This window comes from Thermobia domestica, chromosome 3 (assembly GCF_964235325.1).
Source record: "Thermobia domestica chromosome 3, izTheDome1.hap1.1, whole genome shotgun sequence".
Lineage (NCBI taxonomy): Eukaryota > Metazoa > Arthropoda > Insecta > Zygentoma > Lepismatidae > Thermobia > Thermobia domestica.
Genome location: NC_137456.1, coordinates 174,041,491 through 174,063,570, shown reverse-complemented (window position 1 = coordinate 174,063,570; position 22,080 = coordinate 174,041,491). Strand labels below are relative to the sequence as shown.

General features: G+C 35.4%; 1 protein-coding gene across 2 annotated transcripts in view; it reads right to left on the bottom strand.

The window, feature by feature from the left end:
* LOC145680867 (methyl farnesoate epoxidase-like) overlaps positions 1 to 22,080 on the bottom strand; it is a 203,328-nt gene that overhangs the window by 142,936 nt on the left and 38,312 nt on the right. Inside the window, exons 2-4 of one of the 2 annotated variants that reach the window (XM_081752003.1) lie at positions 17,943 to 18,034; positions 14,661 to 14,764; positions 8,276 to 8,521 (exon numbers count right to left, since the gene is read on the bottom strand). In XM_081752003.1, the coding sequence (XP_081608129.1) occupies positions 8,276 to 8,521; positions 14,661 to 14,748 (334 nt within the window). In that variant the 5' untranslated portion in view covers positions 14,749 to 14,764; positions 17,943 to 18,034. The remainder of the gene's footprint in view (positions 1 to 8,275; positions 8,522 to 14,660; positions 14,765 to 17,942; positions 18,035 to 22,080) is intronic. The other variant, XM_081752002.1, reaches the window with a different exon arrangement.

Here is a 22,080-nt window from a genome sequence, read left to right as displayed (position 1 = left end):
TAATAATATATAGTATTTGCTTTCTATTGCAGTCGCTAAGGTTACAAGTTTGTAAACAGGGCAACGATTACTTAAAAATATGAGACATAATTAAATAATAATATTACATTTCATTTAATTTGAGACTCCAATGTAGATGTTATATGTAAAAGTAACTGCTACTTTATCAAAAATAATTCTTCTAAAGTTTAAAAATTGGATTGATCTGCTCAAATTCTGTTAATTGTATTATGTTAGTAAGATCTATTTAAACGACGTTTTCTTACTCCTACTACGTCACGTAGGTCGCGATTAGAAATAGAGTTATTTCAAATAATATAAAATTAAATAATAAAGGCTTTGTGAATAATTAACGACGCTAAGTACACCCTTTTACCTGAAAAATCCATAAAGGATAGTGTACTCTTAGGGTGAATACTTTCGAGCAATTTTCTCAAAACTGTTGGCGAATTTGTTAGTATTTCAATGATAGAGCTGCAATAAATGATGAGTCAGCTCGTATGAAAAAGTCTACAAAGAATAACTCCCAGTTCAGATGATTTTTGTTTTTTCATAAAACGATTCAAATGGTTTTTCCACATTTCATTAATAATTCTATAATGCTGCTCATATCATTTCCACAAAAATAACCGTAAGAGCTAGTTTAGACTTGGAGATGAGTTTTCTTTTACTACTTTCTCAAATACGACAAATATAATATTAATAGCCCTAATGTATGGCATAAGTAATTTCTACCAAAAGAAATCCACAAAAGGGTAATTACTTTTCAGGGTAAGTTTTCTTCGGACGAACCTTTCTGAAAAGCCTTAAAATTTTGTCCACATTTCACAAAAAAATGTTTCATTAATAACTGCCTAATTTAGTGTAAGTAATTGGAGCGATAAAGTTCAGTGCAGTGGCTAGTACCTTTTATTTTAGAGTTATAAGCCGTACATTACTCCTCTTTCAATATGTCAGTCAAACACAAAAGATCGTATCAAAAAATATATCTGGGCCCCAATGCTGTGAAATAAGCATACAGATGTGTAAACTAAGTACTATTTAACAGGAAAGAAAAAGGAGTACAGTTGAAGTCTTGTGTTTTTCATAGTTACTTATTTTCTGAGAAGTAAGGTTCAAAAGCTTATTTAGGAGTTCTATTTCCATATGCTATCAACTTTCAATGTGTATATGGTCTTTTTGTCGCGGTATAATCAGTCTCCAGTAATATTGTGTCTAATGTACTGTGAATTGATATGCATTAGGAACCAAAGAGGAGAATCGTCAGGATGTTGGGAAGGGAGTTGCCACAAATATATTAGAGCGAAAGAAAACTGTCCTACATATGATTAAAAAGAGAAAAGTATTATGTAACTTTCTTATGAAAATAGTTCATTTTAGTAATAAATTATTACCATAGTGCATCATATTTTGCAATGTATTTTTTGTTTGCATCGCAGTTTTATAATTTTGTGTAGCAAATTGCGATGCATTATTGAATAAAAGCAATCATTGATATGCAAGTCATTTCTTAAATATCAGTGTGGGTGAAGTTACTCTCACCAGGGACATTTTTCACATTTTGCTTTACAGAAGTGGGTATATTTGGGCAAAGTTAAGAGGAAAATGTGTTCCTTTCGTCCATTGGTGCATACTGGGTATGTACGAAGGGGCAGAGCTTGTTATACTTCGGGACAATACTAAATTTAATGATAACCGAATGTTTTGAATGATTAATTTATGTGATCCAAAGTAAGTTAAAAGAGATACCACAATATGATTTGTATTTCTTATTACCAGAGCCCGGATTTTGTTGACCTAAAATTTTCTAAAAAGTGGCCTATAAAATGACACTAAAATTCCTGAAACATGACCCTAAAATTCACAAAAATTGACCTTAGAACTTGCGTTTCTTAAAACGTTTATTTCGTTAAACATTGTCATTTTTTGAATATCTATTAGATTTTAATTACCATTTCTCATTACCAAAGGTTTGTTTCAGTTAGTTGCAGTTTATTGATCAGTCCATTGTACGGCATTGTACGTACTTGAAAGCGTCAATTCACTCCCGAGTTGAAACTAGGAAGCACACTTAAAGAATAGCTGTTCGCAAGTGTAGACTGTATACATGAGAATAATAGATAAGAACCCCGTTTAAAATCTTTGGTACGTGTTCTAATCGATTTTTAGTTACTCACGTGATCACATTCCTTGTGGTCATTAATCCAAACCATCTGTTTGGTCACCTACGAACTCCTACCCCTACTCAACCAGCTAAAGCTTAGTGTTCATTAACTTTTTAGGAATGCTGTTTTTCCAGTCCAATAGTCAGGAAGCAGGAAAAGAGGTAACTTCGTATTTTTCAAATTCGTAAACAGTGTTCATTTTAAGATTTCCTTATGTAGAAGGAAAATACTAAAATGACCATAAGTGACCTGAAAGTTATCTTAAAATATTTAAAAAATGACCTGAAACTTCAAAACGGCAAAGAGTGACCAAACGTTGACCCTAAAACAATATACTTTTAAAACCTTGAGTTGAAGGATAACGTTTTTCTTTGAAGTTGCCTTGTCCTATGCATAACAGAAAAAAAATGACTTGTCAACAAGATCCGGGCCCTGCTTATTACAATTGGAACTCATGTATTATAAGTAAATTTAATTTTAAAAAATGCAAAACACAAGATAATTAATCTAATCCCATATTTTCCTCAGAAAGTATTAATTGGTGCTCAGGATACTCATTTCAGATGTGATGACAATTCATGTTGACACCACAGCGTTATCGCTCACCTGAGCCCAGATAGTTTTAAGTGAGATGTGATTAGTTGTGCAGAGAGTCTGCGATCTGCGTTGAATTGTGAAATGGGTGATTAAAAGGAGCAGTGAATTTGAGTTGAATTTTATTTTAAAACAGTACTGAGACGTACGAGCCGTACAAAATCTTACAGATAGCATTCGATATAGCATCAATGAGTCGTCTACTTACTTTTCACCAGTTTGTACTTTATAAGCTTGCAGAATGTCCGTGGTGGACAATCTGACACAAAGACCAAGGTTTGCTATATGTATCGGAGGAATTCGTGCTGATTATGCTCGCATAGAATCCAAAGGATACCCAAGTTACCATCAGCAAGGAACTTAGGCTTATAGGTACGGCAAACCGAGATAATATCCTCGCAATGTAAGCCATGTGGTTTCTGGAGACTCAAAAGCCTCGTAAAGATCATTCTCGTACTTCGGGATAGTCCATCCTGAATTTGTTCCACTTGGTCAAACTGTCAATAAGTAAGTCCATACAACTGTGTTACAACATTTATGGGATTTCATTCTTTGTAAATGACCAGACTTAAGTGCACATCTGGATGGTGGTATTTGCAGACCACGACAGTGCTTACTTTTCACTTAAGGAAAACAGTGTCCGATTTCATGCCAAATAATAACATCCCCATTGAGAACCATTACTTGGCTCTAGCTCCGTGTGATTTTTGCTGATCTACACTGAAATTTGCGTTAAAAGGAAAAAAATTGATACAATTTAGGGTAACACGACAAGTGAACTCTGGTGCATTACACAACAGGTGTACTTGGATCGCTTCCAGGAAAGCACTTTGAAGAGGAAAGCACGAAGATGGCGGGTCATTCCTATGATTTTTCTGCAGCGTAAGTCCGGGAATTAAGTGGATAGTCCTTATGTGTGTATGAAACATTTAATATTGCACTTACATCAGATTTGTTGGAAGAACATACAATAAATTTGTGATTAGGCACCTTGGTTCCAAATATATATATTTGTAAGTTCATTATAGAAGATACATTATATGAAATATCCAAGGTGCAGTCCATTGATACATCATGAAATCTTCCTTGGTACTAATATCGTCAAAGTAATAAAAAGAAGTCTATTCTAGGAAAGAAATGGATAATAAAAGTACATTACCTAAATGTAGAAACAGAAGATAGACCTCTTAAATATACTCACTATTTGTTTGTGTTTGAAAAAGAACTCCCTAGTTTTAATGTATCCAAGAATCTGTACAAAGTGACATACACTATTCCAGTTTATGGTGTTTGATTCATCAACTCTCCAATTTGGCTCTCCTGCAGTTGGTAGGTCTGCTTGACCTTCAGATGGCACCAGTGCTGTTTTTTCCTTTCCTTAGTTTAGTCCAGGCAGGCGTGCAGTGCAGAGCAACTCAGCAACAATGTGTAGTCCGCAACAGAAAGCGCAGTGTGTTATTTGGCTTGTGAAAACTGAGTCAGTTATAACAGTGCAACGTAATTTTAGACATCAGTATGGTGGTGAACCACCTGCAGCAAAACCTGTCCGTCATTGGCTAAAGTCTTTCAAGGAAACCGGTAACTGTTTTAAAAGCAAAATCACCAGGTAGACCGAGAACTTCTGAAGGTGTTGTTGAATAGATCCGTGTTTCTTGTGTTCGGAGCCCGGACAAGTCATTGGCCAGACATAGTCTACAAATGGGAGTGCGTAAAGGTATTGTCCATGATGTTGTGCGTAAAAGACTTAAGTTGCGCGCCTACAAATTGCAACTGTTACATGAAATTAAACCTACTGATAACATCGAAAGGTATGAGTTTGCTGCTGACTTTCTACACTGAATTGATGATGTCAATTTTTTAAAAAAGATTCTCTTTTCTGATGAGGCTACATTTCATGTCAGTGGAACAGTAAATCGTCGTAACTGCAGAATTTGGGGGGCAGAGCATCCACATTAAGTTATTCAGCATCAACGTGACTCTCCCAAACTTAATCTCTGGTGCGGTTTCATGGAAAATCATGTCATTTGTCCTTTCATTTTTGTAGAAAAAACAATAAACGGGGACGTTTGCTATGACATACTGACAGAGTACGTCTTTCCCCAAATGGACGATATTGAGGCGGAACAGGAGGTTGTGTTTTTACAACAAGATGGCGCCCCCCTCTTTACAGTAGACACGGTACACAACAACTCTGCACTTGAGTAACGTAATGCTGTTCGCGATTTGGTTCCCATCTGACCGTGATTTAGGAGGCAGAAAAGTGAACTTATCAGGCTTGCCAACTAAAATAATTACTATTAATAATAGACGTTGTATTCCACAAATAAAAATTAAATGTCAAATATTTTTCATCTATGTGTATGCGTACAATAAATAAACACTCACCTACATTTCTTCTATTCCGGGTAAGTCACCGTCAGTATCCTCTTCTGAATCACTGTTACTATCACTATCGACACCACCGAGACTGATAACGACCCTCTCAGTAAGTTCATTCATAATTCCTTCTGCTTCCCAATACTGAGTTTCAATTTGCTTCACATGATTACAAACTGATATCCATTTGTTCCTCCCGATTTGCCCGAACCTAATATCGCAGAGTTTTTGAACATCATTAATTTTGAAAGTTGTGTTTCGTGACGCAACCCATCCTGTCACCAAAAACCAAATTTTTTCAATTGGATTCAGTTCCGGGTGGTACGGGAGTAAACGAAGCACAGAGTGTCCATGGAGTTTGAAAATTTCGTCAATTGCAAACTTTTTAAATCTAGATTTATGTGATTGGATTAAACTATAAAGTTCCGGCTTCAGCATATTACAATCAAAATAAATGTTTTTCTCTTCAGCCACTGCATCATTTGTTGCTTAGTCGAACCAGAGGTAGGTGCTTTTTCCAAAATAACGTTGTGATAGGATGCATTAACACAAACCACGACATAATTGTGAGGGAGATTTGGTATTAATTTATCAGTAACCCACTTTCATAATTCTCTTGGTTCATTTGGTTGTGGTAGTCACCTGTAGACTGACTTGCTTTCCACATTAATAATGCATTGGGTACAAACCCATTTTCCGCTCCTGCATGAATCATAATTAACCTCTGACCCCGAGAGACTGGTGCTAATAGACCGTGAGAGCAGACGTCGGTCCAAGATTTGTTTGAAACGTGAGATGATAATATGTATGATTCGTCCACATAAACTATATTTCGCGCTTGGTTTCGATATTCCTTTATACGTCTCAAGTAGGAAATTCTTTTTTCTCGAATTTCTTGAGACTCGACAAGAACGGTTCTGTAAGTTTAAGTCTTTCTCCACCGAAACCCAAGATCTTTTAGAATTTTTCTAAGGCTTGTGCACCCATCCTGAAGACCTATTGATTTTGAAAACTTTTCCCCCAGCGTCGAAACAGTAGGAATTCTGTGTTTCGTTTTATAAAAGTCGTAAATTGTTCTCCGAATAACATCACTGTCAAACTAACCTACTCCAACCACAGGTTTCTGACAACACCGGATTTTATTCGGAGTTTCAAAACAAGTTCTCTTAGCTTCAACTGTCTGCCCTTCTTTTTTAATATTTTTAACGATACCCCTACAGCCTTCGCTGTTCTTTCTAAAGCTTTTCCAGCAGGAATTGTGAAGGTACCTTCTCTTGCTTCCATCTCCATAAATTTAATAACATTCCAAATCACGTCTCTAGCCTGCGAATGGATCTTTTTGTGCTTCACTTTGGAGTTTATAACATTCACAGTCACGTCAATTCACTACAACACACACCGATACACCTACAAACTATTACGCTAGCCTATCCCCACTACACTGGACCGGAATACGATAATAATACCCTCGTAACAACAAACACCTTACTTTCAATCTACCAGCACACTACACGAAACCCAGCCAAAGAACAAACCTCCACAAGCATCGGAAATATCTTATTTCGAGGGATGAGTGAGCCATGTCTCTTGTTTCAGATCCTAAGCGAATGGAATGCTACGATTGCCAAAATGTACCATGTGTTCTGTTGACCAACAGATGTGTGGGAGCCTTCCTTTTTCTTTTCGTTTTTTTTTTTTTTTTTGGTAACCCAAAGGTCAACATAAGAAGGGTGAAATAATGTTTTTCACTCAGTATTACTTACCATTGTGTTATAGTGGTGTATATAGATCTACATTTTTGTGTTTTCTAGAACTAAAATACTATGTGTATCTATTCTTTTGTGTGTTAATATCTGGGATTGTGTGAATATATTTGTATGAGTTCTCTACCCTTTTTTATGCCGGCACGTTCAGGTGTTTGATATATTAATTTATTTTTAATCTTAATAATTGATTTCAAATTCTCTTATACTTTGGTCAATTAACGCTATGATATTGAAGATAAAAGATCTTTTTAAAAAAATTCGGGAGCAATACTACGATCAGAAGTCTAAGTAGGGAAATGATATATAATGTCAGAGCTTACATTGAGAAAGAAAGAGCAAACGATGGTCTATTGTTATCAACTGTACCAATTGCAAAAATAGTGGAGAGGATGTGTGATGCTTTGCAAGGAGGCAAACATTCAGTAATAAACAAACTAGTTTTTTTTTAAATAAACGATTTAGGATCTACTACTGAGAAGTTTGGATAATCGCGGTTGGCAACATATCTTGCGAATGCGTAGTATCAACCATTTCCTCTCATTTTCATCTCACTCGCTCGGGAAGTAACGGTTTCACAGTGCAAAGTTAGCTTGCGCCGTGTCTAACCTTGTGTGTGCGGCTCTTGGCACTCGCTTTCCAGGAAAATGGATAGGCAGGGCTGGCCCAATACCTTGGCCACCAAGAAGCCCAGGCTTAACCCCACTGGACTTGTTCTTTTGGGGCCACATAAAAATGTTGTGTACAGTGGAAAGATCAGAGGCATCAATCATTTACGGGAAAGATTCGTCGCGGCGGTTGGGACAGTTACACCTGAAATGTTAGTGATTACATGGCGAGGAGTGGAATATCGTCTCGACGTGTGCAGGACCACAAATAGATTCCACGCTGAAGTCTACCAACATTAAACAAAACTTCAAGGAATTCTCTTTCCTGATATGTACTCATTGATGTAAGTTTTCATTTATTTCCCAATTAAATTTATACTTAAAACTAGGGAGTTCTTTTTCGGACACCCTGTATTTATAGACTATGCAGCAAGAAAAGTTGCTCCAAATGTTGAAATCAAAAAAATAATTTTCTATACAGAAAACTGAAATGACCTACTCGCTCACTTCTTTTGTTGTCATTTACAATTATTTCATGTTACGTATATCACTCTTCGAAGAATGACTTTATGGGATGGAAGAAAGAAGTGCCTGGGAAATTCAGAAAGGTTGAAGGTACTTTGTGATCTTATACATATTGTGCCTGGCATGAGCACCATTTCTATCATTTTTATGTTGTGTGATTTTCGTATTATAATTTATTGATAAATATATTGCATCATACCATTGCTAAGAAGGATAAAAGTACGTCTACGTGGTCATTACTTACCATAACTATGGAAAAATGATCTCGTTTCAATAACAAACCCTCCTGGTCTTCCTTGAAATTCGGGTCTGGTGAGGACTTGTTTGACATTGTTAAATCCACTAACAATAACAGATGGAACAGTTCCAATATAGAAACCAACAATTGGACCGTATTTCTCATTAAGTTTCGTTATAGCACCAGTTACATTTGACGAATCTTCCCATAAGAAATGTCCGTATGATCCAAGATACGGAAAATAGGAAAGGCCTACAAAAGAAGAATAAACATAAATTTACAGTAAAACACAAAGAAAAACCTCATTTCATGTCTTTCTCAATATTAGTAAACAGGAAATAATAATAATAAATGCGTTGTTGGGAAAGCCATCATATCTTGTTTATGTCTCGGAGTACAATACCAATACATGGGACCTCATTTCATATCAGTCTATGCAAAATTTATGGTTCTAAGTGCGACCTACAGCAAGTAATTCTAAATGCTATTGTGACTAACGAAATCTAAGAGTTATGTCGAATGAAGCCATTACGGAATGTAGCCCACAATCTTGAATATTTGCGTCTTTTATCGTAAATGGTACCATCTTACCATTCTTATAGTTTTCTTTCTTTCTTTCTTTCTTTTTTTTAAAATCTATAGTTTAGTTTATTCCTGTATGACACCAGTTTCCAAACCCTTTCAGCTGTGGAGGACTCTCTTGTGCAAACCCGAGAGAGTTTAATTGTCTGTACAAGTATGTGTTCTGAGTAAAGAAAATTATTATGTCTAAGTGAATAAGCATGTATATGAATTTAATAAGAAAACATTTTAATTAATTTATTTATTAGAGACAATAATAAAGAATGAATACAATATTTATTATTGTTGAAATCTACAAAATAATGTAACTATAGCAATCAGGTTGTTAATATATTTAAAAACTGTTACAGTGTTCCATGTTAGGAGTAAATAATCTTTGGTTCCATGTACATCTGAAATTTGAGTGAACAATGTATCTGCTTCTTGTCAAATCACAGAACTCAGTTGAAGACACATATCGCCTTCTGTGTCCAAATAAGTTCGATAATTAGTTTTTGCAGAAGCGTACCTTGAAAAGGCTGTTTTAAAGAGGTACACTCATGTCCAGAATGATTGTCGCATATCTATAAATACCTTCTTGTAAGAATATAATTTGATAATAATTTTGCAGGGTACTTCTAACACAGATACTATGTGTATAATCGGGAAATGTATATTTGTGGTCAATTTCATAGGAAAAGAATTATAAATACGAAAATTAGAATGAGTAAAACAAAATGTTGTTAAATGGGCAAGAAAGTTTTAATTTTGTTTTATTGATCTTATTTACTACTCTTTTGACATGAAATTTGCCACATACATGTCTTTGCCGATTATACGCATACTAACATTATAAGAAATACCGGGAGAATTCGTTATTAAATTATATTTCTACAACAACATATTTATTGACATGCGACAATAATTTTGGACATGAGTGTACATGGTAACAAAAGGTAGAATGAATTTTTCATCTTAATATCGAAAAATCCTCTTCTAATTGAGCCCAACATTCAGGAACTGGTTTCTTCTAAATGATTGCTGACATAGTTGTCCAAAACCGTGTCTACAAATACGTCACATTCTGCTGCAGTGAGGGCTCCTGGTCTTGATGTCATTGAAAATGAATTTAGAATCGATTTCTGGGTGTTACTTGGACAGTATGATGTATTGGTATGGGTGTTACTTGAAGCAAGTTATTAAAGTATTCTTTCATTACTGGTGACAATGATACATTTATTGCATTATATATTTAAAAAATATTGAAAAATATAAAAATTATTATTATTATTATTATTATTATTATTATTATTATTATTATTATTATTATTATTATTATTATTATTATTATTATTATTATTATTATTATTATTATTATTATTATTATTATTATTTTCAGTACGGAACAGGTCATATCCGTATTCTCGACGCTTTCTACAGTATTTAAAATGTAATATTTTTCTTGGGCGCGGCAATTTTGTCATTAACATTGGATATAGATTTCCCTCACACTTATATGAAAGTGCTGAATTTATTAATTAAAGTCAGCCAAATAACACTACTTGCACAACCATTTGTTTGGTTTTCAAAAGTGAATAAATTTCTCTACGAAGTTGAAGTTAACGGGAAAATCATCGTCTTCTGTATGTAAGAACAATGACTTATGTATACTTCGCATATCTTCGGATAATATTTTGAGCAGCTTGCCTTGCGAATATTGTGCCTTAATGAAGCTGATAATTTTGACTGTGTTGTCTAGAATCTCTTCTAATACCGTTTTATTCTTTCGCAGGAGTGTGTCAGTTTAGTCCACAATGACAAATTGTCTAATTAAAAAAAAAAAGAAATATTCTAACAACGCCAGAAACATGAACTACAATGACCTTTGCGCCATCGGCACACGTCAATGTTGTCCCAATTTATAGAATTTTCACTGAAGAAGTAATCAAGAAGGAAAAAGTTCCCTATTGCTTGTAGAGGATAGAAGTAATTTCAGAACAGAATATTGTAATGAAAGAAACTTCAAAATTCGTATCACACAAACGCCATTAAATAATAGCGAAAGAATTATGTCTTCCGTTACATAATCAACAGATATAATTTAATATAATAATTCACTTGAGGGAACGAATTGGAATTACGTCTGCTTCTTTAAAATACAACATCTGTGGTTTTAAATTAGTTTTGCTTGATCCGTTTGTGCGAACGTAAGAACTTTGGAAACTCTTGTGTTCTAACATGGCGAACGATCATTGTACCCTATGGCTTTTCATAGGATGATGTCTGCAATTATTCCTATGTCTTGCCTCCGTATACGATGTACATGGCTTGAAGTATTGCTCATTCAGTCTATAACCGCACTTATAGAAGGCTATCACTACACAGTAAAAATATTTGTCTTAATTCAGCACAATGGCTGTGTATTATCCTACTTGTAATAAATTTTAACATTTTTCTGCTCATATAATTTTTTAAAGAAAATTCATACGTTCAGAGGGTTATTTACGTGGAAGTTTAGAGATAACATAGTAGTATTCGGTGACTCCACCACTTGCTACTCTGCTCCGTTCCTCTTTTCTTTTCCATAAATTTGAAAGAGAAAGACTCCACAAAATCTCACTGTCAGTCCTAATACGACGTCTTTATTCAATTATCTACTATCGATATAGTTATAGTAACTGAGAACAGTAAGTGCACTTGGACTAAGTCCATAGGGGTCTACAGTAGTTTCGAGTGAGCAGATCAAAATCATAGGACTAACAAATCTACGAATGGCCATTTCGAAATACTTTATAATTCTTCCTCAGAAATATGAACTCATAGCCTAAAAATTTTGTAGACAATTGAGCAGAAATGATATACATAAATACGGTAGCATTTCGCATGTTTTGTCTACTTACATGCGTGAGTACAATTCAAAATGTGCCTAGTTCGTAGAAACACTAATCAGTAACACTGAGCAGTGTGTGAGTCCATCCACCAACTTCGTCAGTGTCAGGAGCTCAAGTCTCTTTGCAGCTCTCAAGATTAACGAAACTTACACTTGAAGCCCAACAGCAGATTTTTTACAAGTTAATTTGGTCTTCTCTTTATCATGAGCACCTAGTAGAGGTTTCCTGAACTCGACGTCTATCTGCTACTTTGTAGAAAAGAAACAAGAAAAGTCCAGAATCGGGCTTCGGAGAAGGATACTTGGCATCTTGGAAATCGTGTCTTGTATTTCAAGTCACATCTTAAAAAATTGTTCAGATTTAGGGAAACAAAACCGGTAAATTTGGTGTTTCGAAGAAAAGTTCTTCTCTATCGTTGCGCGTTTCAATCAGCTTTGTACAAACGTTTAGATCTCCACTCCGTAAGGAGGCTGAAGTGATATTTGATATTTTCTGTCTGTAGTAGATGCGTGAGCTGACCATTGCTTTTGAAGAGTTTGCTTAATTTTCTCTCACTATGAGTTTGTATTACTAAAAAGAAGTTTTAGCCTATACTTTTGCAAAGAATGGATTTTCTTGATAGGTAGAATAAAAAGATAAAATAGAATCGAAAGTGAGAATAGAAAGTATTAATGATTATTTGGAATGCATTGTGCCATGGTCCAGTTTCTTTTTAATTATTTTTGTTTCCGAAATTGGAAAATACATAGATTTACTATTTCATTGAAAATTTGTGAATAGCAGGGTTCATGACGATTTAGCACGTTGCTCTTTACTTGCTATAAATGTCAAGTATACTGCGTAAAGCTTTGCTCATGGTTCAATGTAAAAACTAATATAAACTATTAATGTCAGTTACTGAGATATTTATTGTGTCTTCCAAGACAATGTTCACGTTACAAATTACAGTGTAGTCGTATCTCTGATACACAGGATTTTGAAGTGGCTATGATATCTTTGCTGTTATTGTTCTGAGCAGATGAAAGTTTGGCTCTTCGCTTATGCATATTACAGTTGAACCAGACACTGCAGAAAGGACCTGAGTTTGCGTTGCTGTGAGTCCAGAACTTAAAGAAAAACAACTCAAATCCAGGATTGTAGATTTTTCTTGCTGTTCATGCTATTCTTCGACACCTACTCTTTCTATACATAAAATTGTGTATATTCGCAGAGAAGTTCCAGAAGAAAAGTCCTACTCCTAGAAATTCATAAATCGAATTTCAGAAGAAATGAGTTGTGGTCCTTTCTACAATCATTGATTCAGTTATCAGTATTGGAATCTCAATGATTTTCGTTCGCCATGCAGCTTGCATAATAGTAACAACAGATGGGTATATATTAAAAGAACATCATGACGATATCTTGTTTTCATGTTTCTTTGATCAATCAACTTTTTTTTAACACTCCAGAGGTGTTATTTTCAAACAGGAAGTGTCAAATCTGTAATACTGGGCTTGTGTTAACTTCAACTCTTGCAGTTGAAATAAAACCCTAAAGCCGCAGTGATGTTGGGATTATTGACCATATTAAAATTGATTTCTATTAATACCACTTTTGTATTAACGTCACTTTTGCAAACGCAGAAGGATTAATAATGTCGATTCAAGTTTCGCTTGCGGCGAGAGTTATACTCCACGAATATAAGTAGTTCTAATTTTTATTAGTATATTACTATACTATTGATCAAAATAGCTATGTTTAGCTCTTAAAATAAAGAGGATAATTGATCCTCTGACCTCCTAAATAATGCAACCTACTATCATCACTAATCGCAATGGTGCATAAGTTACCCTTGAAATTGATTCTTTTGTGACATCATAGGATGCAGGTTCTAAAGTGCCGAAGAGTGAGAGCACGAGTGCTTCGCGTCCTTAGCTTGCATTGTAACACTGAACAGAAGGTGGTTTCTTGTTTTTTGTCCTAAGGGGCACATTTTAAGTACTAATCTGACGTAGTGTCGCTAGAAAAATGTACAGCTTTATTATGTTAGGTTGATAAAACAGTTAATATGGTGATATTACAGATACAGAATATGTAAAGCAACGCCTTTTGCCAAAATTTGGATCCTACAGAATTTTAGCGTCTCTATCTATTAGTTTGAAATATAGAGGTGCGTTTCTAGATAAATAGTCATGAAAATGACACATATAAGTCGACCACTTCAATCGATACACCCAATATATTAATTTACCTCAAAAATTTTGCTTGGGGTATTTATTCTGATGAAGCCGTAGACATTAATTTTAGTTTAGAAAGTTCTGGAAGAAAACTGATCTAGGTTGTAAATAATAAATGACGATCAAGATATTTCGATACTTACTGTAAAGCCTGATCCATTAACATTAAATTCTGAGGAAATGATAAAAAGAATAACCTGTTAAAATAAAACGTTAGAAAGTTATTAATAATTACCATATATTTCTGAATTCATCACAACCCTATTGTTTAAACAAAGGACTACTAAAATACCAAAAATATATTGGGCACATTTCTGAACTTACTATAAAACTGCACAACAAATCTATTTGGGTACAGATCTTGCTTAGTTTTCCACGCTGGAAAGTAATTGAATCAGCGAACATTTAAGACTAAAGCAATATGTGAAGAAGAAGGTAAAGTTAGGAGGCTTGTGATTCTGTTCAGTAAATTAATACGCCACAGCATACGTCACGAAAGTTAGATCACCATATAATTTTGAGCACGAAATTGAGACAAAACACCTCATCTTGCATTCAGAAGTATATGGTAATTTGTCTAAAGTTTTTTTTTTTTGTAAGTATTTGTAATAAACATGAGTACTGCATATAATGTCCATAATGCTGTAAATGTAAAGCTTAGAAAAAAGTTAAATGACTCAAATGAATGGCAAAAACTGCATCTAATTCAAAAGTATGATTTACCTGGTGGAAATCCCTTTGGTCTTTGAAGAAATCCATATATCATATAATAAAAGGCAGCCGTTAAAATAATCGCAATTAGTAACAGCATTTTACATCCAATTTGTCTGAAAATAGAATGTTGTTAATTAGTATTACTTTTTCCAGAGTACTTTATAAGATTATTCAGATAATAAATATATAGTTGAGCTCCACGTTTACATTGAAGTTGATAGAATGACATTACATACCGCAACTTTGATTACTTTGAAATGCTTGTCGCTAAATGAACTACTTTCCTTAATTAAACCAAGTTTGTATTAAATTGCCATAACATATCACTACTTCAGTTATCTCTATATACTGTACATTAGTAACACTAATAGTATTTCTTTATCAACGTATGCGAATCTTACTTATTGTGATTCTCATTTTTCTGTTCTTTTTTTAAACAATTATCTGGTTCCTTAAAATCCATTGGGAAAACAGCAACGGAACGTGTGACCAGATCACGACTTTTGTCCGAATCACCCGGGTCTGAGTGTCAGTTCTCAGACCCGGTGACTCGACGACTCGGAAGCAGCAAAAATATCAGCTTTGTAGCACTACTCAAGAATTTTATACTAGATTAGTGAGCTCGAATATTCACATGTTTGGTTTCCAATGTGATGTTTATTAATCAAGATACCATGTCTTGAAAATTTAAAATATCATTTTCTGTATATTCGTCTAACCACACTGACAAATAATACAATGGTGATAGAACATGGAATATAAAATATTTAACAAAATATTGTTTAAGTTAAGTGGCATCTTTTTATGTTTTAAACAAGAAATATTGCACGCACGCTTGATTAAACTTTGACATAAGAAAAACAATCTATGATTCTGACGATTTATACTCTGTTAAAGCTTGTAGTTATATTTTAGTGCAATATTTTGACAAACAACACACATCACAATTGAAAAAGAAAATTAGAGATTTAGTGAGAAAAGAGAGAGGGGGGAAGAGAATTCTATTTGTCGTCAGAATTACATTAGCAATCTCACATGCTCCCATATCTATGACAATGTTTCGTCATCTTTGGGTCTGCCAGGTCACGGATCACGAACTTTAGGAACCGTTCCATCACTGTACACCATACTTGTGTATGTAAAAAAAAGTCACTTTTATTCCAATAATGTTGCAATGGTTTCAATCACTAAATGAAAAAAAATCTATCTTCCAGCTTTGTATGTTGAGTAACGAATTCCCATTCAATATTAATAGGACTGCCATAAATAGCGATATACCAAATTCTTCAGCGTAAAGGACTAAAGTGGGACACTAATATAAAAAATACCATACAATACAATATGATATTCCCTCTTAATGTATATCCTTTCAAGAAACTAATTATACCATATTATAATTATAATCATTAGCTTCAATGTAATTGAAGTCTAACTGTGAATAAATTGTTCATTGACAGAGTTAGTTAAAAATTTGCTAACACTATTAATCATACTTTTAAAAAGTCTACTTTTTATTAGAATACCCTTTCCTAAAATAATATCAACAGCATTCTCTTGTTAGGCTTGTGTCCCACACAACCCAATAACACACTCAGAGCATTAGGGGGTTAACAGGTATGCAAGAGCTTTTTCTAGCGCTAAGTGCGCTATTACCATTTGACAATGAGAAGAAATGTACAGAATATCTCAATAGCCTTCATCCGATTTCTAAGTATTAGTGCATTAATGAATTTGAATGATACGTTTGTAGTTCAAAAGAGAGAGATGGTTCATTGTATTAAAGTTTAGAATATCTTTCAGCAACTAGACTATGAGGCTATGAGACGGGGACTTCCAGCTTAACGTGGGATTCGAATCATACAAGCTCCCTAATGGCTAAGGGCAGAGAACAAATCGAAATACCTTTGCGAGATGCAATTAAACTGCCTCCTAGCGGTGGATTTAGAAACTATTTATCTGTCGGCTGCAGACAGTCAATGAAAATGCTTCCTAAGCTTATGGTCACAGTGGATCCGACTTTCTCCGATTTTTTTGTCTGACATACTCTGACGACATCGGTGAAATAAACAGATGCATTGAGAGAAGTGTACGTGGTCAAACTGGCGCCGACATGGTCTGGCGACTACGGTCGACTTCTACCGACCACCGATCGGAAACAAATTATTTTGTTTTTGTCGTCAGACTATGTCAGACTAGCGGGTGATTTACAACTCATCGCAAGTATTAAGACTCTTATTTACAAGTTACAGCAAGCCGTTCTTATACTGATATACATTTTCGAAAATTACTTTGCTTCTCGATGCGTCCTAGAATCTTCTGTAAGATGTGCCAAAATATATCCTGTTTCATTCTGAATTACTGAAAAAAAACTTCTGTGGCTGCTCCACCAACTTTGGAAATAGAGTGTGAAACTCGCCATATTTCTTTCTTTCTTGAAAAATAGTATTCACATATTTGCTCCTATCTTCCTCTAAAAATAATATTTTTAACACAGGATTTTCTAATAGCAACAATTCCTCGTCCATTCTGTATCTCACAAGAAGACAAACTGACGACGGATCGGTTGCAGTGTGAACAAGCAGTCGGCCGTAATCGCCAGAGTGAAAAATCGGATGCACTGTGACCGTAGGCTAATGGAAGGCATAGAAGCTGTCGGCTGCACAGACTCAGCCATATATATTAAGATAAGAATAGTTTTGTACAAAATGGATAGTAAAGCAAAGTAAGAAAGAGGATACTTGTTAGAGTGCTATACCGTTAAATACATAGCAAATATATATATGCTATAGTCATTTAATTTAAAATACATTTCCCAATTATTTATTCACTGGAGAATTTTCATGAACAAATGATAGATGATAGATATTTTGTGCCTTCTCAACTTCTTGCAGTGTTATACAATGAGTACACTTGAGAAAAAAGTGGAATTTTAAAACTTCACTAATTTAACATAGATAAGAGGAATTTCGAATCGAAATACACTTAAATTGTTAACATATAAATCAACTGATAATTGGAATCAACCTTCATTATAAATTTAAATTCTTCATTCAGATCAATCAATTTAACTTAAAACGAAAATTTTCTTTGTGAACTTAGAATCCGCAAATATTCGGGATCGTGTTTCAAATATTTTCAGGAGTAATATAACTTTAGCACATTATCACTACGAGAATTCCGTTACACTCTTTTCTCCTTGACTACTTCTAACATGTTCCTGGATTTCAGCTAACGTGCAACCTTTAACTCCTCTCTTTTTTTAAATTTTTGATTTATCCATTGAAGACTCACCTTTGATGTTAATTATTTTACATTTGTCTTTCACTGGCAGTTTATATACTTGATATATCAATTGTAGGTCCACTGGGTTTTTCCAGCTAGATCTGAAAACACACAAAACGGATCTAGTAAATATATATATATATACAGAGTGAATCAAAAGTCTGGACACGGTGGAATAAATCGAGAACTTAACTTCGGATCGAAAAATCAAAAAACACGTGTTTAGTAATATTAAAAAATCTATCTGATGAAACCAAACTTGACCCTCTAGACCCACCCCCTGGGGTTTGGAGTGGGGTCAATTTTGAAATTTCTAATGGAAACCCCAATTTTTAATTGCAGATTTGGATTCTACGGCCCAAACTATGTAAAGTTTCATCAACACTTTTCCGTCGATGCATAACATGGCGCAGTAATCGGGGAAAATAAATGGCCCCTAAATACTCCCATTTCGTTCATGAGCTTGGTAGTATTTCCGACGACCTCTGTTCTCGTTCAGTGTCACTGGTTCACTTCTCTGTTCTTTCTCGTCACTGGATAGAAGCACACTACACACAGACAGAAGACACAGAGAAAGGCACACCTTCTTCATTCGGGCTTCGGGCAGTATCAGTGTTGCAAACCAGAAAATTCAAAAGCGGCGAGTAGAGGACAAAAAATAAAACAATTAAAAGTAAAAGGAAAATTGAAGAAAAGTATAGCTATTGAAGTATCTGCTTATTCCACTATGGTGTTATTTGATATGGTGTTATTTGATCAACATGAAAATGTATTGATATAACTGTTTTCTAAACGCTAAAATATGACATTCATTAGGGTCGATTGTACCATTCTCTGATAAAGATAAATTATCGGAATGATCCAACCTTGTCGCAGTAGTAGATCTCATCTTACACAAAATAACACATGACCACTGCGACCAGTGGTATCTTATCTGACGATTAAAAGATATCAAGATAGTGTAGAATTGGCCCTATAACGTGCAAATGTTCGAATGGTGTGAAATTATCAAAAATAGCCTGTAGCTGTCAAGCTAATTTATGTTTGAAATAACGGGTGAACCAAAAGTTTGGCCACGGTAGAGTAACTGGAGAAATACACTTCTGATCATAAAAGCGCAAAAAAAAAAAAAAACGTATTTAATATGTTTCAAGAAGCTATCCGATGATATCAAACACAACACTCCGCCCCCACCTTCTGGAAAGGAGTGAGGGGCATTGATTTTTCAAATGGGAACTCCAATGTTTTATTGAAGATTCGGAGACTGCATCCCAAATAATGTAGGGTATAATCAAAACTTTTTCGTCGATGTGTGATATCATGCTGTAATCGGCGAAATTAGATGCTCCCCTCTTCGTTTATGAGCTTGATATTAGCTCCGACCGTCTGTACAAGGTGCAGTATTTTGAAAAATACGCGTCGGATCAACAAAGTTATTCAATGGTACCAAACACGATACCGCACCCTACCGCTAGGTGGGGTTAGCTGAAAGATTTGAAATGGAAGCTTTTATTTCTTATTGCAGAGTGGGATTCTGCGCACAAACTTGTATAAGATTTAGTCGAAACATCGTTGTCGCTGTGTGACGTGGCGCTGTAATGGCGAAATCAGGAGAACTTCCTATATGAACTTTAATTAGCTTCAATGCTGTGGACGTGATGAAAGAAGTATACATGTGATCAAAAAACAAAAGAAAATGTGTCACTATTGGGTTTGTTAGGGTGTTTATCGTTCCTTTTCCGCAGTGGGACGAGAGAGACGGGACCTACAGTTGAAAGTGAGATCCGACCCTCCATTACGTTTTGGAACCGAGACGTTCACCATGAACAATTGCCGACGAAGTTTGCCCGACCGTCGTCGATTATTGGGTGACAGCAGCGAAAAGGGTGTGCTAGTGCTGGTTCAAAGGCGGCTGCCTATTTGTCGGCTTGGCAGCGAACACCGTGACGGCCCCGCCGTTGTTCAGGAACGGCAGCTATGAGACAGACAGTTGTCTTGGCCCAGCAGTGGCACGACGTCGTCCCCCGAAGCAACGGCATCATGATTTTCGCCATCATTTCGCCTGACTTGTGCGAATAGTTGGACTGCGACTCATGAGACTGCTCGCAGTCTCGCATAGTTTTAGATGGGTGAAATCATTATTGAATTCTTTCTTTACTTCTTCTTCTTTCTCTTCTTCTTCTTCTTCTCCTTATTATTATTATTATAGTATATTATATTATTATCTGCTAGTAGTTGTAGTAGTAGTAGTAGTAGTAGTAGTAGTGATAGTAGTAGTAGTAGTCTGTAAGGGGTAGTAGTCTGTAGTAGTATGTTTTATTTTTATTTTTAATCCTTTCATCCTTTAATTTTTAAATGTCTATAATGTGCAGCGGCATATTTAGGGGGTGGCTTCCGGGCTTAAGCCCCCCCCGAAATCTTAGTATAGTAAAATAAATGAAATATCTTGCAGAATTTTTACATTTCCAGGCAAAGCCCCCCCGAAAGTTATCAAAGCCCCTCCCGAAACAAAATCGTAAATACGACATTATTAATGTGTCATCAATAAATTGATCACATCTGACCCTGGACAAGATTAGATTCTGTCGTTCCTATATAATTTCAAAACTAAAGGAGTTACCACTAAAGAGCATTGTGTGAACAGAGTGCACATTTCAATACATATGTATGGTACCACCTTAATTTCGTGGCATGGATGGGGCCACGGTGGCTCAGTGGTAGAGCGTTCACCTCTGGTGCTTGCGGTCCTGGGTTCAAAACCTGCTCCCGCCAAATGAACTTTGTGGTGGACAAACACCGTGTGCGTGGGTTTTCTCGGGAATATCCCGTTTCCTCCCACTTCCTTAATTCCACCATTTCATTCATCTCTCTCATAATCACCGTCTCCTTTAGCCTAACCGGCAAAATCGTGGGACCTAAAACTCAAAAATTTCATTTCATTTTCGTGGCATGGAGTCCTCTTAAGTACGTTGATCGAACTTTCGTTCGGGATAGACATGACGAAGGTTATAGGCGTAACCTGTAATTTGGGCATTATAGTGGAGCATTTGTACAAGAATTGATACCTGTGTGCGAGTGTGTGTGTGTGTTATTCGTTTCATTATTGTTTTCTCTTCTCACACGCAACGTATGGATGTGTGAATTATAACACGTTTAGTGGCACGTGACATGGGATTGCAACATTGGGATGGCATTGCTCGTTCGTTCATTCACATGTTAAAGCGACGTTCACCTGAGCGATTCGTTTATAAGTGGCAGGTCGTTAACGGTGACGGATCTGTTGGTAACGATTCTCGGTCTAACAGCAAAATGTCTTTCTTTTTCACCCCAAACAGTTAATTTACTTTCGCCGATTATGGCGCCATATAATGAATCGACGGAAAAGTGTTGATGAAACCTTACATAGTTTGGGCCGTAGAATCCAAATCTGCAATCAAAAATTGGGGTTTCCATTTGAAATTTCAAAGTTGACCCCACCCTAGCCCCCAGGGGGTGGGTCTATAGGGTTGAGTTTGGTTTCATCAGATAGTTTTTTTAATATTACTAAACACGTGTTTTTTGGTTTTTCGATTCGAAGCTAAGTTCTCGATTTATTCCACCGTGTCCAGACTTTTGATTCACTCTGTATATATATATATATATATTCACGAAGATGTTTCTACTGGATTCTCGTCTCTTTTCCTGTATCCTCCGAAACGATTTAGAACCCTTCTGCGCATAATCCCTTCTGTGGAGAGGTTTGCTTCAAGGAGAAGAAAGGGTAGAACTTATAGCTGATCACTGTTACTGTAAGTCATCTTCAGTTTCTGCAGTGTTGCAATTCATAAGAGTTTTGAGCATTCTGATGATTTGTAAAGGGTTTTTAAAAATTCGGCAAGAAAACAGCAGTGGTCTGCTTTGGAATACAAGACAACCTGTTGAACAATAATGAAAATGTTATAAATTCTTCCTCCACTATGAAACTTCTTCTGTCAGTCATGTTCTAGTTTTTGTCTTTTGTTAGTTATTTGCAATAGCTTCTGAATTTTTAAACATTCTTTCAAGGTATTGAAAATAATTTGAATATTACACTTCCTTGGTTATTTGCTTGTCTTCAGACAAGAGTAAAGCAGCTCCATATTTCTCCCAAATTGAAGAAACATTCGTT